Source organism: Diadema antillarum, unplaced genomic scaffold, assembly GCF_040938485.1.
Source record: "Diadema antillarum isolate AM-2024a unplaced genomic scaffold, OU_Dant_1.0 seq00000207_RagTag, whole genome shotgun sequence".
Classification (NCBI taxonomy): domain Eukaryota; kingdom Metazoa; phylum Echinodermata; class Echinoidea; order Diadematoida; family Diadematidae; genus Diadema; species Diadema antillarum.
The window spans coordinates 768,547-787,683 of record NW_027271266.1 but is presented as its reverse complement, the minus strand read 5'-3'; the positions used below and the strand labels follow the sequence as shown (position 1 = coordinate 787,683).

At 38.5% G+C, this 19,137-nt stretch overlaps 1 protein-coding gene across 1 annotated transcript in view; it reads right to left on the bottom strand.

Annotated features, from left to right (window-relative positions):
* The window catches only part of LOC139728963 (calcium-transporting ATPase type 2C member 1-like), a 49,054-nt gene that overhangs the window by 16,946 nt on the left and 12,971 nt on the right, over nt 1-19,137 (bottom strand). Inside the window, exons 2-12 of the mRNA XM_071639890.1 lie at nt 8,661-8,858; nt 7,368-7,457; nt 6,089-6,124; nt 5,605-5,666; nt 5,093-5,201; nt 4,278-4,433; nt 3,358-3,426; nt 2,793-2,935; nt 1,287-1,411; nt 719-816; nt 195-290 (exon numbers count right to left, since the gene is read on the bottom strand). Coding sequence (XP_071495991.1) covers nt 195-290; nt 719-816; nt 1,287-1,411; nt 2,793-2,935; nt 3,358-3,426; nt 4,278-4,433; nt 5,093-5,201; nt 5,605-5,666; nt 6,089-6,124; nt 7,368-7,457; nt 8,661-8,858 — 1,182 coding nt within the window. The remainder of the gene's footprint in view (nt 1-194; nt 291-718; nt 817-1,286; nt 1,412-2,792; nt 2,936-3,357; nt 3,427-4,277; nt 4,434-5,092; nt 5,202-5,604; nt 5,667-6,088; nt 6,125-7,367; nt 7,458-8,660; nt 8,859-19,137) is intronic.

Here is a 19,137-nt window from a genome sequence, read left to right as displayed (position 1 = left end):
CCTCCAAAGCATTTGATACCTGTTGAACACTGCAACTCAGAATTTGATTTTGCATATGGCTGAAATAAATGAAATCTACAGATGGTTTCAAAAGGTTTGATTATGAAGAAACTGAATCAATATTTGAAGTCCTTGAAGTTTCCACCAAACAAGAAAACATCTCCCATGGCATACACCAATAAAGTGAGACTGACCTCTATGACTCTAGCAATGGACGGATGCTGGTATCCCTGAATGTACTGGTCCTCTATCAAGACTTCTCCTTCTCCATTATAGCCTACTCCAGTCACCTGATAAACATCAAAACACGACGCATGAAATAATACACCTTTTCCTCCATATCTGACATGATTGTTAAACATATTAGAAACATCTCATTTACCTGTTCAGGATGAGTCCAAAGTATACCGTGGTACTAGGGCAAGTGTCTAAGGGAAATGCAAGTTGTAGCAAAATCAGCCTGTCCTCAAAAGGTTAAAGTAGGTACAAGAACTTTGGGTTAACAAGAGATTATGAAGCTAAAATCATCTCTACTTGCTTGAAATATTACCAAAATACAATCAAATGGATGTGGCATGTGGCACACACAAAAAGTATTTTCTAAAATATCCTTCAAAGTATTTTGACATGTATGACCAACCTCTTTTCAACCTCTAACACACAGAATTGAGAACACAACTAGAGTAGGCACAAAAGTCATGATGGCTTTGACCCCTACCTCAGCCTTGGTTCCATCCGAAGTTTGTACCACCAAGGCCGTCATCTCATTTTTGGTCAGTGTCCCAGTCTTATCGGAACATATCACATTTACACAACCTGTCAGTGAAGAAAAAAGATAGATAGATAGATAGATAGATAGATAGATAGATAGATAGATAGATAGATAGATAGAAAAACAGGTAGATAGATAGATAGATTTTTTTTTTTAATGCACTCAATCAAACCGACCCTACTACCTGGTAAATGACTTAATCTATGGCAGACAAATTAAAATAAGAACTGAAACTTTATTGTGATATCATATAGTTGTTAATGCTGCATTCAGAATATCAGGACTTTATCACTTAAAAAAAAAGGAAAAAAAGCAAAAATTATCTTCATATGCAGTTTCTAAGGCTCCTGGTAGATAGGAATACACAAGTGAGCAGTAAAGACCTTGAAATTGCTTACACACACAAGATTACTCCTGCACAGGTGGATTTAAAATCCACTACATGAATGAAATGCGTTAACGTGTGTGTACACTTAGCATCAAATTTAAAACAGAGTAAAGTTCTAGTTCTCACCTAGTGTTTCTACAATGGGGAGTTTTTTTACTATTGCACTTCTTTTGGCCATTCTCATCACACCCAAGGCCAGCGTCACTGTCACCACGATGGGAAGGCCCTCAGGGATCGCTGCTACTGCCAAACTACAAACATTGAATACATTTAAAGGTCAGAGGTCAAACAAGCATCTAGACACTGACATGCATATTGCCTTCCTCTGCTCTGTAGAACACAGCATATAACGTCTTAGAATAAGGTTCACATGACATTATGCAAATGTAGACGACTATATATTTTTAATGGCTTATGTTAACTTCAAAACAAGGAATATGAGTATGTAATTTGACCTATATGATTGAATGTTAGTGTTAATGTTTTAGGGCTCATGTATGTTATGTTAATGGATGTTGAGCGAGTGTTTTATGGCTTATGTAAACTTCAAAACATGGAATATGAGTATGCAATTTGATCTATATCTCATTCTGAATTTAGACTGTGTTGATATACTATAACCTAACAGGACAGCAGAAGGCTTACAGTTGTTCAAATTCCCGGTCAATAATTCTTACCAAAGCATGTACAAGTGAATCAGTAATATATATTTGTATATGGTGAGCAAACAAATTTATTAGCAACAGAATGTTTGCTTTCAATTGCCAATTAGTTAATAGTTAATCAATGTATCCAATAATAAGTTTCCTTCATTGATACAAGATATACAGATTATTCATTTGACCACGTGGCTATAAATATTTATTTTTTCTCAGCCTTGATAACTCAGAAGGACATGTTAACTTGAGGCCTATGATTACTTCAACTCCCATACGGATATTTGAGATGGTTAAACATCAAGAAATACTGATGCTTCATCCATGACTCTACAAGTTACGTCACACAATTAAATTTTTCTTTGAAAGATTGGCAAAATAATATTGATGACACTTTTCGTGATTTTTGCAACGTCTAAGGTTCACATAACTTTTATTTCTATCAGAATTATTCATAATCTTTTATGTCATGCATAAACTTGATCAAATAACATATCCATCACTCTGACACTGCTCTCTATTACACCGTCTTGGAATGTGGGAATGACCTGAAATGTCAAATTTGGTGCTCTTTTTTCAAGAAAGATGTGTCTTTAGAAGTGCCACCCTGCACAATCAGTAGTCTTTCATTTACAAATATTGATCAACATTTTTCTTTTCTTGTCTTTATTTTTTTGGTAACATTATCCTGTAATTAGCATTTCAGGTTTTCACAGCATTTCACAGTTAAAGGTCATGACTTACTTGCTAAAAAAGTGGGGAAGCTACAAACAAGTTTTTGCATTTATCAATTCTTGTCATAGTAATTGAGCAGGTTTGACATATTTGTATCCTGGCAATGCACACTATAGCATGGTCACAGTGCACACAAACACTGCAGCACCAAATGTAATCCATATGCCCCTTTATATCTTGACATCTGATCAGTGATGTAAGCTGTAGCTAAGACTGTGGAGAGGTGGAGTGGGCATCTTACCTTACACCAATGGTGAACATGTCTAGGAGTCTCCTACTCTGTACCCAGCCCAGTAGCATGATACCACCAATGATACAGAAAGAGTAGAAAGACAGCTGCTTGCCAAGGCTGTCCATGCTCTTCTGTAATGGGGTCTTAGGGGCCTGAAAAAAAAAAAAAAAAAAAAAACGGATGCGGTTACCAAAGCACCAAATGTCAAAGAAGTCTTACGCGATGCAGTCAAACCTTACGCTACTTAACTTGAATGTTCTAATACAAGTTATATCTGCAATTAACTCTTATGTAGAACACATAATTTTATTGATGGACCTAGGAAAGCTCCCAAAAAAAATATTCATCTTTAAAACCCTTTGCAGGAAATGCAAGAAAAGAGCAAATCATCCTAATTGCAGATGTACACTACTTTGATGGGCTGAAAGTTTCAGGGTACTAACTTGTCGTCTCAATTACTAACTTGGCCAAAAGAGTTGCATGGCAGTGGGGCTACCAGTATATAAAAAAGACATGATACATACACAGTACATATGTTGCATGTGATCAAATTTGTTGTTTTACAGGAACTAACCTCTTCAGCTTTCATCATCTTGAAGATGTCCCCAAATTGTGAGTTCTCTCCAGTTCCGATGACAATACCCTACAGTGGACATTAAAAAAAAGATACTAGTTGAGGTTGTCATAGCAACCCTTGTCTCATCATGTTTTCTTGTTGCAATGGTAAGTGACTATGGCAATGTTGGCAGAAATGGTAAACAGACTCTGTAAAAGTGATGATGGTGGTGATGGAGTAAGATCTATGGTACGTAACAGTCATTGGCCATGTTGGCAATGATGTTGAAGGTGGTGGTAGAAGTTGGGTAAACTTAGGAGTGAGAGGTGGCGCTGGCAATGTCAAGAAGTGACAGATGAGTGGTAAAAGGCGGTGTCACTGGAGGTATTGGTGCTGATGGTGATGGCAGTGGCAGGTCAGCAGTAGATCAACAGTACCATTGGTGGTGTTGATGAGGTTGGTGGTGGCAGCAACTGCAGAGCAAATGGTAGTATCAGTGGTGGTCGTGGATCTAAAATAAGTAGACCTCCCAAACATTTCCTGTGGAGTTTTGACCAGAGGTTGCGCAGAGGGTAGACTTTCAAAAGAGGGTTCATATTTGTAATGATAGTAGTAATTACAGCAGTGTTGGTAATATTGGTTGTTTTGATAAAGACAGAGCTGGTAGTGGCAATGGGGGGGGGGGGGGGGGGGAGGGGCTTTACGACTGTTGATCATCAAGCCAAGAGGCAAGAGCCTGAAGTATGAGTTTAACTGTCAGTTTTACGATGTGATAGACAAGAAGGATAAGAATGGCAACAGGCAGCATATTTTAAGAAAAGAAATAAGGAGTGGAATAGGAGAATGAACAATATTATTATCACTACAAAAGAGGATATATGAAGTCCATGACAGGAAGATATATGAGACAGAAAGAAGAGAAGATGAAGCCAACTCACCATCCCGTGCCCATTTCTGATAAGAGTTCCCATGTATGCAATGTTCTTCATGGTTGTCCTCTTGCCACTGCTAGTCTTGCTTTGAGCATGAATGGTTTTATGACTGGGTTTGGTCTCTCCTGTGAAGCTGGACTCATCAACAGCAAGGTCAACAGCCTGGCATAGATAAAAAGAAAATAAGACTTTAAAAAGGCTTCTCTGAAGAATAGTGAATTTTGTTCCAGAGAATACAAACAATAAAATCTCTTACTAGATGCCATCCACAAATTGACATACTCAAAGAAGTCACTTACACGGTTAGTCCCAGCATTACAAATAGCATTTAATTTGCCATTAAGAATAAATATGTTGGTGCATTTCATAAAGCTCCTGAATTAGTACGATATCATATGCAAAGTAAATACAGCATTTTTTTCCCCAGCACATTGTGTGTGTGTGTGTGTGTGTGTGTGTGTGTGTGTGTGTGTTAAATAGAAAATAATTCATGCGGTAGGTACATTATGGTTGTTTGCATCCTCAATCAATGGCCTGTGACATATTCACAGCGAGATTCATCTCTATTGTCCGGGGACTGAAACACCCCCAAATCCCTATCCCAACCAACCCTCACCACACACACACACACACACACTGACACACAAACACTCAATATTCCATTAATACAATGTACTATGCTACTGAGACTGCGGTGTAAAATACAATGGACAAATCTAGATCATACACCCATAGCAGTGCAGTACTAAATATGACACACATCTTGCTATTAAATGCCCTACTGTTTGACTCCTCACACAATCTTATCTGAACCAACAAACCTTTATGAGCCTCATGTCCGCAGGAACTCTGTCCCCTATGGACAGCTGGACAAGGTCACCTGGGGTCAGTGACCTTGCTAGGAATTCCTTCAGCTGACCATCTCTTATACTGAAGAAGAGATTAAAATTTAAAACAAAATCATTGTATTTCAGTCCTTACCTCCAGAAAATAGATGACAGGAGCAAATAGTACTGAAGGGTTTAAAGCTCAGTCACCTGATTGTTAATCAACAAAGTGTTTCATAAATCTATTGAAATGAATTTTCATAATAGTTATGAAAAATAGTACCATAAGGAAAACAAACATAATCATGTCAGGGGCAAAATAATAAACAATGCAACTGCTACTTGGAATACTGGTAAGCATTGATACAATGTATTTACCTGGTATGCAAAATTAGTCGTTTTGTTTCTTGCTTTATCTTAATCTTCAGTACTTAAACAATTTAGTGCATGCCTTGACATGTATCTGGCTTAAAGCTGAAGTAAAGACTAACATGTTAGAGACTTACCAGCGGCAGACTGGAGGCACCATATTACTCAGCTTTTCGAGAGATTTCTCAGAGCGATACTCCTACAGTAAGATAGGAAAAACATTAGAATAATCACAATTCATAATATATGTGAATTTCATGTGATTGGATTTACTGAAAATGCAAAATGAGGGATATTTAATGCTTTCACTGCAGTCATGTGTCGCTCATCATGAAAGATCTACTCTCTAGTCATGATTTAATGTTTAAAAAAAAATCAATGTAAATAAAAATTTACAAAAGTGGTCTTGAAGACTATGATAGCATTTTAACTACAAATACCACTACTGCTGCTCTTAGTATTTAAACACTACATGTTGCATTTTATAGTAACAGCTACTGTTTTTCAATCGACAACTAATCAAAGCAACCATCAAGACTAGTAAATTCTGGTTCAGCCACAGCAGCTTTATCTTCACAGTGTGAAAATGATTTCAAGATTTTTGCCATAAAACTAACTCACCTGAACAAATGCCACAGTGACCACTATAATGATGGCCTGTATGGTGGGAAAAGTCAATAATGGGTTAGAAGCTTGAACCGACTAAAAACAATAGATTAATGATTGTAAAACGTGAAAAGGTGCATTCAACATGATTCCTATATCCATTGCATCTCTCCCTCATTTGCTCTCCCCACCCCCCCCCCCCCCCCCCCACATCCCTTGAAAATAAGGGATAGAGGCAAGGATATACAGTGCACTCCCGTTACAACGAACATGGTTATAATGAAACTCTGGTTACAACAAAGTAAAAATTCAGTCCGCAACATTATCCACTCTTTGGTTTTTTTTGCTTATTTTTTCGATTATAATGACATTTCAATTTCAATATAACGAAAGAAAACTACCGGTCTCTAGGACTTCATTACAATGGGAGTCCACTGTACATATACAAAGCTCTATACATGCACAGTTTGCTAACTGTCTTTGTGCCCATATTAAAACAAATACGCCTCACAGACATAGCCAGTCATTTGTTTGATGTTTTAAAGCAAATAAAACTTCCTGACAGGAGAATGATAGCAATCCCCTACAAAAACAAAGAAACCTGTCTATATGCGTAGAAACTACAACAATCCACCAGAATACTGCATTATCTCCTGCCAGTCTCATAGCTCTGACAAACTACTAAACTCATACATGACATTGCCATACAGACTGCTTGATCAAACAGATACCGGTACAAAGAAAACCCATACGACATCAGAGTTTATTCTACAAATGTGCCTGTGATGGAATTTGAAAGAGATCAGAGACTCCCATTTACACTGTTTTGGCATAGTTTGCATAGTCTTCTTTATCCAGTCAGATGTAAACAAAGAAAACCTGCACAATACTACAGCTGTAAGTTTCCAGAGCGTGCTCATAACCATTGAGCTCACTGATATTGAAGCATTTAATACAATGTTTGACTTTGTCTACGTACACACCAGTTTTCACGGACAGAGAACCACTCCTTTCCATGCTGTTACAGATGATGTACAATCGACCAAAGCACATTCATAACAAGGAGACAAAATGCTATCATATATGAAAGATAGCTTGTGTTTGTATCTTCCACTGAATGGAGCTGGGTTTTGCTTTGTTTTGTTTTGTTTTTTGTTTTGTTTTATTTTGGTCTTTAATGTTTACAGAGTGCTTACTTGATGGTTTATTCACTGAAATACATGCACATATATCCTTTGGCCTCTATAACAAATATTGTACTGGAGTAGGAAAAGCAGAGCCTTACTCATCTTACCATTGTGATGCTGAAGGCATCATCAAACTGACCCATCACCACGGAAACCACAGCTGAGACTAGTAGCAACATGATGAGGGGGTCCTTGAACTATAGAAGACAAGTGATCATTCCAGTATTATGTGTTTATAAAAATGCAACTGTAGCAATTGGCTTTCAAGACACTATTTTTTTTTTAATCATACACACATTTCTACCTTGCAGAGCTAATCTTGATGTAGTAAAGTACAAAGGCACCTCTACAACACATCGTATCTGTCATAATGTAAAGGTGAAGTGTATTTCAATACCACAGTGGATAAATGCAATACACATACTTGGCAGTAATGCCCTGTCCTCTTTTAATTTCTTTTACATCTTATTTTTTTTCTTTCTTTCATTCTTTTTTTTTTTTGGCCTCCGAAATAGGTTGGTAAACAACACAAAAAAACAAAACACACACACACTCAATTTATGTTAAACTACCAGTGACGCCATACATTGCCTGATTATGCTAATTATAAATCTTCACAGGATAGGCTGTTTACTTTTAGTTGCAAGACCTCCACATTCACTGACAATATTAATGATCAAATCTCTTTACCGCATCAACATGTGACATTTTACATGGAATAATCTTTCCTTGATCATAACATAAATTAGGCCGAATCCGTCATGGGACAGAGAGAATGTCAGGTACTGTAAAAGTGGATATTTTTGTGTGAGTGACTTTCGCACTTGGCTGGGTAAGATGAGTTTTGCATGTTTTTAATTCCGCGGAATCAGGACATTAACTCACTGGAACATATGACATGCAAAAACATTCACATGCTTTTATTTTCACGCTAGTATCTGGTTGCGCGAAATGCGCAAAAATTTGAACACCGTGAGAATTTCCACTTTTACACACAAAAACAAATAACTGACACGATCAACCAACTTAAAGGGGATGGCTAGTAACTGATCAATGGGAATCAGTGGAAATGCTGGGAGATGATTGTTCCAATCCTTATGGGATTCATTCAAGAGTTCATTGTATTTCTATTGTTGTGTGAAAATGATTTGCTTCAGAACGGTCTCATATTCAAGTAATGTGCAGATTAATGCTCCGTCACTGACCAGGGACGCTAACCTGGAAGCATTAAACTGCACATTACTTGAATATGAGACCATTCTGAAGCAAATCATTTTCACACAACAATATATATACCATGAACTCTTGAATGAATCCCATAAGGATTGGAACAATTATCTCCCAGCAATTCCACTGATTCCCACTGATCAGTTACTAGCCTTCCCCTTTAATTCACACACCTGCCCCAAGTACTTCTGCCACAAGGGTTCTTCTTTGGTGATCTCAAACTCATTGGGGCCGTGGAGCAGGAGGCGTCTTTGTGCTTTCTGCTCGTCTAAGCCCTTCTCTGGGTCAGCACCGAGTCGGTCAATGACATCGTCCACTGACAGGCCAGCAGCTTCACTGGCCGAGAGGAACTGCATCATTTTATCATCCTCCTATCAAAAGATCAAAGGCATTGCACGCATGTGTCGTATGTCCAAGAAAAAATTACAACGGGACCCTCTGCACCAATAACTTTAAAAATAGTTTAATCAATTCAAATATACTTTCAGGGCGAAACTATAACTTATCCCCCACATTTTACAGAAAACCCCGTTCGATTTGCTTCGGTGGTCAAAGAGAAATGAGGATTTTTGTACAGCATGTCAGGAATCCCTTCCCTCCAAGTTCTGTCCACTGTGTTCACACATTGATATGCAGTTCCAAGAGCATCCAAAACTTGGAAGAATCAGACCCATGACCTGCCTTACAATGACCCGCATTTCTCTGTGACTACTTAATGAAGTTGAATGGGGTTTTCTGCAAAATAGAGCTAAGATGTTATATCTTAAGACACTGAAACAGCATGCAGACAGTTTAATCACATTATCAATGCAAAAATCCGGTTGTGATTTTTTTTGGGGGGACATACTGTATACTCAACTTCAGTGGTGATTGGTCGGTAAAACAAGTATCAATGCTAGGAAGAGAGTCAACAAGTCACTGCACATTCACTATGAGCCAACTACTATTCTTATTCCATCAAGATGTATGAAATGAATTCTTATTCCTTCTTTCTTATTTCACACAATGTGCTAATGAGCTTGTGATACTTTGCAACAACCTCTTTCTGTGGGGTAGCGAGAATCCTGCGATCTCATTGATGGAGAGCTATGTGTTAATTTTGTTCTGGCCGCACGCTGAGTCACAGTGGTAAACATGTTATTGCGCACTTGTAGCAAGAGTAAGCGCACTTGTAACAAAGGTTTGCACACTAAGCAAGCGTTCGCGCACTCAGTACGAGACGTCTATTGGCTAAAACAATCATGCATCAGTTTTTACTGGATGCATGGTTCTGAAGAAAAACCATGCGTCTAGTAAAAACTGATGCATGGTTTTCGGGCTCTCATCTATGGCAAGCCAAAAGGAAATGCATCCAGTAAATTTGTCATTGGGTAACACGATAGAAAAATGGGTTTTTGGCAAGAAAATTACCCATTCTATAAAACAGATGACACACATGTCTTTTCGTGCGTCAGTCGGAATATAGTGTGCATGCGGTAACTATGGAATTTAGCTTAAACCCACGAGGCGAAGCCGAGTGGGTTAAGCATTCCATAGTTACCTTATGCACACAATTCCGACTGACACACTCAGACCTATACGTCATTTGTATACTATACAAATTACTATCAGGATATTAGTATACAAATGATGCACAGGACAGAGTGGATCGGTGAGAATTGGATGCACGAGTTTAACTTTGGAACTGTTTAAACCCACGAGCACAGCGAGTGGGTTTTAGACTGTTCCAAATTTAAACGAGAGCATCCAATTCTCATTGATCCACGAAATAGGCCTGTGCATCATTTGTGTTATAAGATGGGCCCGTAAATTCATGAAATACAACCATTTCCCCCATCATGCGTCCGGTACACCTACAACACTGTACAAGACTTGAGACATGCGTTCGGATTTTACCGGACGCATGGCCATGCGTTCAGATTTTACTGGACGCATGGCTCACTGTGGATCAGTAAAAATCAATGCATGACAATTGACCCATCAGATTGCAGAGATTCTAAAGCCCATTTTATAACAATATATAATCACACAGAATGACTGATACAAGTCATGTGTACTTTCATGATAATAACAGTAATGATAATGATGTACATAGATGTATATAAGGTACCAAATCCACCTAATAATTAATTGCTGAAGGCACAACTTGTGAAAAATATGTACTACATGCACATGATTGCCCAGACTGCACAGACACACAACATTGCCATCAAGGTAAGAGAGCACAGCCATATCAAATGCCATCCTCTTTTTCAGCTCTGCAAAACAAATTTCTACCCTGTGAAATATGCAGGCACTCAGAACTATCCTTAAAACAAAAAACAAACAATAAAACAATCAAACAAAAAAGATAGGACTTGTGAGTGATTGCAATATGGTTGAGCTGGAAATGATTGATACATCCCTGGCCCAACTGTGGTGGAGATTTATTTACAGAGATGAAGAGGGAAACGTGTCTCTACTTCAGTTTGCTATGGCTGAGGTAATAGAGGAAATGCCTAGATCCATTATACTGTCATTGTACTGGATACCAGACTAATCCATAATATACATGTACATCATAGAAGAACTGGACATTAGAGGGAAGATTCCCCAAAATAAACATGTGGATTGAGTGAATGCAGCAATATCAATAGTAGAACACATCAGTCAAGTTTGAGAAAATGTGGACAACCTCTTCAAATGTTAAAAATTGTTAACGTTTTTGTACTGCCATTGTTGGATGAGAAGAATATCAACAGTTTGTGACATCACAGCAGAACAACAATATAAGAAATTTTACATTTAATTTCTCAAAATCGGTTTTCTAGCATAATGACAGAGCAATTGACTTACCTTTTTCAGAAGGCAGAGGCAATGATATTACCCTTAATATTACTGGTATGTACATCACATGTATGTCCATGACAGGTCAAACAAATGTGTACTTTTCTTAATGAAATAAATATTTGTTGAATTCTCTTTATATTTTGCTTTCTGTAATGACGTCACAAACTGTTGTAGTCTTCTCATCCAACAATGGCTGCACCAAAACTTTGAAACTTTGAAACATCAAAACTTTTGAGCGAACTGTGTGTTCTACAAATATTGCTGTATTCCATTCAATCCACATATATCAGGCCCGTAACTAGGATTTTTATGGGGGTGGGGGTTCAAAATTGGAAATAGAGGACCTTTCTGAGGGAGTTAAGCAACCAAGCAGGATAGGGTCTCACTCTGGGAGGGGTATATTTTCAAACGTAAAAACAATCAATTCTTCACCTTTAATAGTTCGGTTTGACACATGTATCAGCCATGAAGAAAAGTCTCTGATCATCTTCGTGCCTATATACTGAATTGTTCTCATACAAGCGCGCGGGAACACTTTTGTTTTTGTTTCTTTGTTTGTTTGTTTTTTGGGGGTGAGGGGCAAAATCTCGACGGGGGCACATTATGTGACGGTGTGAAAACCTCGGCGAGGGAGCGAAGCGACCGAGCGGGGGTACCATGGTAGGGACTGTTTGTAAAAACAGAGTACAAAAGTCACAGCATTTAAAAGCAAATTTCTAGGAAATTACACATACAGTGTAATGGAAAAATTTAGTGTGAAGGACTATGATTATAACATACGGGGGTACATTTATGTGACGGTGTAAGATCCTCGGCGAGGGAGCGAGCGACCGAGCAGGGGAGGGAGTGGGAGGGGCCCACAGTAGGGACTTTTTGTAAAAACAGAGTACAAAAGTCGCATTTATAGAGCATTTAAAAGTTAAAACTAGGAAATTAAACTTAGGTAAAAAAAAAAATTTAGAGCGAAGGACTATGATTATAAGATACCAACGGGGGGGTACATTTTGATGTGACGGTGTGAGATCCTTGGCGAGGGAGCGAAGCAACCGAGCAGGGGGAGGATGTGGGAGGGGGAATCCCCACCTCCCACGGTAGGGATTTTTTGTAAAAACAGAGTACAAAAGTCGAGCTTATATAACATTTAAAAGCAAATTTCTAGGAAATTAAACATAGTGAAAAAAAAATAGTGCGAAGGACTGTAATTATAACATACGGGGTTACATTTATGTGAACGTGTGAGATCCTCGGCGAGGGAGCGAAGCAACCGAGCGGGGAAAGGATGTGGGAGGGGGATATCCCCCTCCCACGGTAGGGACTTTTTGTAAAAACAGAGTACAAAAGTCGTGTCTGTTGTGGTTCACTCAGCAAACTTCCAGGCTTACACGTTGTTGCAATAAAGAGATGTAGGACGAGCGTTTACCATAAAAGACCTTTGTAGCTTCCTTTATTCTCTCTTGCATATGACGTACAATACTTGATGCAATGTAACGCAATGCAGTACAGTGAGGTATGATATCGTAAAACAGTAACGTGCGGTGGTATGCGGTGCATGGTACGATATGCAGTAGCAGTAGTAGCTGTAGATACTGTTACTAGTAGCTAGTTGTAGTATATGCAGTAGTAAAATTCAACAACTGTGTCTGTTACACCTGAAATAATGATCAAACACACATAATATAAACACAGTTAACTCAACTTTCTGTTATGTGTACAAGTTATGCCAATCAATACAACTGTACATGCATTCACCTTTCCCTGAATGCTATAACAAATACACTTGAAGTGTATCTTTCAACTTCTGTTAAATTTTGGCACCAAATTCCTTCACATGTGCATGTGCCACCAAAGGAAAAAAGATTCACACATTCATGTTCATGCACATGTCTAAACTATCTTGCAAGTCATGATATAATCGACATCAGCTGTTGCTGTTATATCTTTGTGTTATATTGTCCAAAGGTATCAATGAAATATCTTTTTGCTCATACAGGGTTTTGTTCTTTGTTTTTACATAAACAGTCCTTGCTCATCATCAATACATCACTGGTTAGAAATCTGTTGCATCCAACATACATGTATTATCCAACCTTTACCAATAGGTAAACCAGTTGCAAGTTTAACATGTGAATGATTCTTTGATTGCATCTCACAGGACTGCCTAACTACCATAAATCAGCCACTCGAGGAGTTTGTTCATGTGAAACAGGCTGAAATAATAAACTGTGCCACTACTTTGTTTAATTATTCCCAATATAAACGTCTGCAATGACATTATACAGTATATGTGATTATTACCAAAGAGCGCCTAATTTGAGACTATGCGAAAGCCGTATCACCTTATATTTACCCCAAAATATCACTCCGCCTCTTTTATTGGCGTGAACCGGTTACCAAGGAACACCAAGCCAGCTAATTACTAATAAAATAGTTCCTGAACAGACCGAATTCACATTATTTTTACTGCAACTGCGAATTCACCTCAAACACAATTATCAATCCTTACAATTGTTCTTCAAACAATCAATAACACTCCATATCGCTTTCTCAAACCCCAATCAGACACCAAATGTCTTTTAAACTTGCACTAGTTACAGCACGCTCAAGGGCCGTCAATCAAACTTTCAATAGGCATGTGCACACAATGTCAATGTCATGAACGATCGAAGCTAAGAATGCTAACTGATCGAGCAAACCACAAATCTAACAATCACCCTTTGCACTATCAAATTGATCCACAAGGGTCACAAAACTATAGATTTTCAGGTCTAACAATCCCACCTTCTTAACTGGCATAAATCTTACAAAAAGACACTCGGTTCTGGAAGTTGCGAATGAGTGCTTCATCTCGAATACTCGCTGTGTGGTGATGCATCATAAAACACGCCAGACGCACGCTAGTCTCTTCACCAGCCGTGCTTAACTATCCAAACAAATTATATGAAGCACAGTTAACACTGTATCAAGAAGTGTACAAATGGCAAGATATGGGTATAAACTTATAAGAATTGCTTCCAGTCAGCAATATCTCAAACACGCCATGCCTTCGGAGAGGCAATTAAAAAATAAGTGTACAAATGTATGCCACCTTCATTATTAACATGTCATATCATGACAGTGTCTATAGAGCATTTAAAAACAAATTGCAAGGGAATTAAACATGGCGAAAAAAAATAACAGTGTGAAGGACTACTATTATATCATACGGGGGTACATTATGTGACGGTGTGAGATCCTTGGCGAGGGTGTTGGAGGGGGGTAAAACAAACATCACTGCGAAGGACTATCATCATAACTTATTTTACCATGTACGGGCAGAGCGAGCGAGCCACTTTCACTTTGCCATTCGTCTGAAATGTATTCATTAAAAGCTTAAACCTGATCGCATAGTTCGAGCAATAAAAATTATTCTTATATTGCTAAAAAGCATAGAAGGGAAAATCTAAGGTTTACTAAAGGTACACTTGTTTCAGGGGGCACACTCGAGGACGTGAGCGCGAGGCTACCATCTTTACACTAAATTTACTCATAAGTAAATATTAGTGTATAGATATTAAAGTGTATATTGATAATGAATGATGATTTTTGCCCCATTAGGAGCAAAAATTTTGCATTTTCGGTTATGAAATTGACACCTTTTAGACAAGAAAAGTGCCTTTATTGTTCATATTGGTCTTTAAATAATTGATTAATTATTTGTTACAGGGGGCACTTGGGGGGGGGGGGGGGGGCAAAAACTCTTTTTGCCCCCCAAAATTGTATTTTTTTTTTTGGGGGGGGGGGGGGCAAGTGCCACTTGTAGACATTGCATTGAGATTGCATTAATCTCCATGAACATAAGGCAAGCAGACAGGATCAATGCACACAGTGTTGTATTTCTCCATTGTCCCTTCAAAATGTGAAAATATTTTGTAATTCGGTACTTAACCCTTGGCGCTGAAGACAACTCTTAACTTCTCATCCATTATGACACTACCATTTCCTCCCTACCCCCCCCCCCCCCCCACCCACAAAAAAAAAATCCAATAACAACTACTTAAAATGAAAGTAATATGTGTTTCTCGTCCGGTAATTCTGAGAAAGGTAACGAGAGAGGGCTTTACTATTTTCTATATCCAATTTATGAAATGAAATATCACTCTGGTAGCTGTGTTATGAGAGACCGGGGGGGGGGGGGGGGGGGGGGGGCATTTCATGTAGCATTTTGGTCGGATATTTTTCTGACAAACTGTTACAAGCTATTGAAATCCTCGCATCTGATTGGCTGAGAGCCCAATTTGTCCGACAACTTGTCAGACAAAATGCTTCATGAAATGCCCCCCGGTCCCAAGTGTATGTCTTGCCTGCACTCTGTGCATTTTCAAACAAATAGATTATGTACCATACTTGAAATGAAACTTCATGCATGCAGAAATACATTTGCTTTTTCTTTCCACTACAGATGTCAAGGAAAAATGACCATCTTAATACTGGTATTTAGTGTTGTAATGGCATTTCTGATACCAGTGTACTTGCAATTCTGATGTATTGTGCTATTTAGAAACAGGTATAAAACATGTCTTTCAACAAAGAATGTACGACTGAAATAAATTCCATGATATTCAAAACACTGCTTTATTCATCATGGTGTTTGTGACTTTTTGTGTCCACACAGCTGGTATGTATACTGCATTTCTTCACAGTACGTAGCACATTTAACTGGAAACTGTTGTACAATTGCAGATGAATGTCAAAATGATACTGATATGGCATTATAGCATTAAACATTTAAAGATGTTTCTTCATGCTCTAAAAAGACATTTGAAAATCACTCATCATTTGGATGATGAATGATTGTATAGATAAGGTCTACCACACTACAGATGATACGACTCACGGCCGTGCCCGTGAATTTACATCGTAAAGAAAAGTATCCCGCAGAAATACGAGACAAACCAGAATCCGTGGAAAAGTTATTTATTTTGTAGATACACCCATTTGATAATTCTACATTTGCTGGAAAAGCGCATTCATTTTCTAATCAAAATAGAACAATAAATCGCCGTCAGCGATGCAATGTTACAGAGCAGAGTGTACAGGCTTCTACACATTCGAATGTGTTCATGCGTGCGTGCAGACAGCTGACAGACCAGGGGAGCTGATGGTACCGGTGACCGACCCTGGACAGCTACAGACACGCACACTTTGCCAATACAGTGCGGCACGGCCACTGCACCGGCACCGTACCTTCCGACACTGCACACACATGCACATACAATTGTAGTCACAATGACATGAAAATGTATACAAACTCGATACAATCCTCACAAGCATTTGTACAGTACAATTCATCCGCTTGAAATATGAGAAACGGGGAAAAATACGAACAATACGCGAAATATGCGTGGAATATCAGCGATTGATCGCAAAAAATGTTGCCGCTATCGCGTTCACGACGTACCGAGTGCGCTGTACATCACAGCTAGCCCAGGCCTGCGCCCGCGCCCATCCAACTACAGTTCGACTGCTTTGTGGGTCATTCCTTCTTGCCGAGCTCGCAGTGTGAAATGCGTTATAATTTTATGCGTTATACATACCAGAAGCTACAGCTGTAATACAGCTAAGTGGAGGACGCAAGGCGTATTAGAAATGAGACATCACGATTGGTAGGTGAATTGTCGATTTTCTTTTCGGCGGCCGAAAAAATAGTAAATATCAAAAAAGTCGATGCGGCAACTGAAAATCGATGCGGGCGGGGAGCGGGCTGGGACGAGAATTATGAATTTCTTGGTATTTTCAGCGCCATTTTGAAAATAGTAAATAGTAAAAAAATCGATGCGGCGGCCAAAATCGATGCGCGCGAGGACGAGAAACTGGTTTCTTTTTTTACTTGGCCTAATTGATGAAATTAAATGTTCCAATACCTTAAATCCAGAGAGACGAATTTGAAACTTAATTTGACACTTGGAGTTAGTCTGCAATACCATTTAGACAAATTGAGATTGTCTTCATCCAAGGATGATTCCTACCCATTTGAGCCTTCAACAACACACAGCTAGGAAAGGTTTTTTATATCAAGACTGCTTGATACAAGGCAACCAATCTAGGCACAAAAGTGCACTGGACACTCTATCTCGGGTCACCTAAAATGGGAAGGGTAGGGGTGGGTGGTTACACATGATCAGTTTACAGTGATATACTGTACATGATACAATCATTCTTTGCCATATACATTGTACACGTATGTGATCCTGTGATAACCTTGGCTATTGTTTACAACACTAGTATAACTTTACATCCTGCTTACTCAGGACTTGCCTGTGCTCATCTTTGCAGAGAGAACAATTCCATTGTGTGTGAACGATTAATGCAATATAAATATGAAAGGATGAAATAATGTGGAACCTTGCCACAATCAAACCAAATCTATAAGCCAGTTCGTAATTAGCTCATGGGCATGTTGCCATTGTTGGTACAAATGACGTTTCTTTTTTCTCAGTTGGTTAGGCACTTCATTCATTTTCAAAGAGACATTATGCTTACCGGTAAGCTTGCCCAACGTAACAATTCATGGAATACGTGTTCAAAGAATGAATGAACTTGCATAGACCAGGTGACCAGAATGGTCCGTCAATCAACCAATGGGGAAGCATCCATTTCATTGCTTTGCATTGAATGCATTAAAAAACTAATTATTCATATTGCCAAATACCAGGCTTGCTGTCAGGTGGATACATAACTAGCAGGCAACATTTACAAGGATTGCATGAATAATCATTATATGACAGATGCTTATCTCAGTGAATTTAAAAACGAACGTGCCTCTTGGTACAAATGACCTTTTTCTGCTCATATGCAAAGTGGAACTACGAACTGGCTTATTTGATATCCATAGAATAGAATCTACAACTAGAAGGGTGTTCCCAATATCTAGACAAATCTTGATGGGAATGGTAAATAATATGACGAAACAGTTGAGTGCTGCACATGTACATTGTATCTCTTAGGTGCTACAATGTTTCTGCTGAACATCTGCTCAAGAAAGTCAATCAATCAATTCACATCTGGCAACCATGCATGCCAGCATGAAACTCACTTTGACATTGCTCAGCAGTTTTTATTAGACCCTTTGAGTCATAACTGGTGCCCACATGTTAACAATTTGCTCAGCTTTCACTTTTCAGTGATACTTCATAGATTTTACAGGCATGGCACAGGTACATCATGCATACACTGTATAACTGTAGCTGACAAACACTTTAATCATACGTACAGCTGTACTACAAACCAATGAATCTAATCAACATATTGCACACGTGGCATTAGATCAATGACCACAAAAGTGTGTACAGTTGCCATGACTAGGGCAACTTAGGTATAGACTTTTCTCCTTGTCCCGATCTAAAAATTGAGCTTTCCACAAACTATGCAAAGTTCAATACATATCAATAGGCATTCACATCATACCATAGCTTGCATCGATACTTTGATGAATATTACTAATATGCTCAGAATGTCATATATGTACCTAGATATGCACTCATCAAAGACAACAATTTTAGGTACATGCATGTGTCTGTGTAAAATCACTGATTATTTGCCTTTGTGAAATAAATCTTAAACAAAATTTATATTCTGCAAAAATATCATTTGAAAAATATATCCTGTTTAATCAACTTTCTGTCCCATATAAGTGGCAATATTGACAGGCCTTGCAAGTGTCAGAGTAATGTTGTTTCCTTAATTAGTTCCATCTATCCAAGTCCCAGCTAAAACCTGACAACTGCATAGATATGAATCATGTTGTCTTCTTGCATTATGCAAATCAGTCACATAATTTATTTG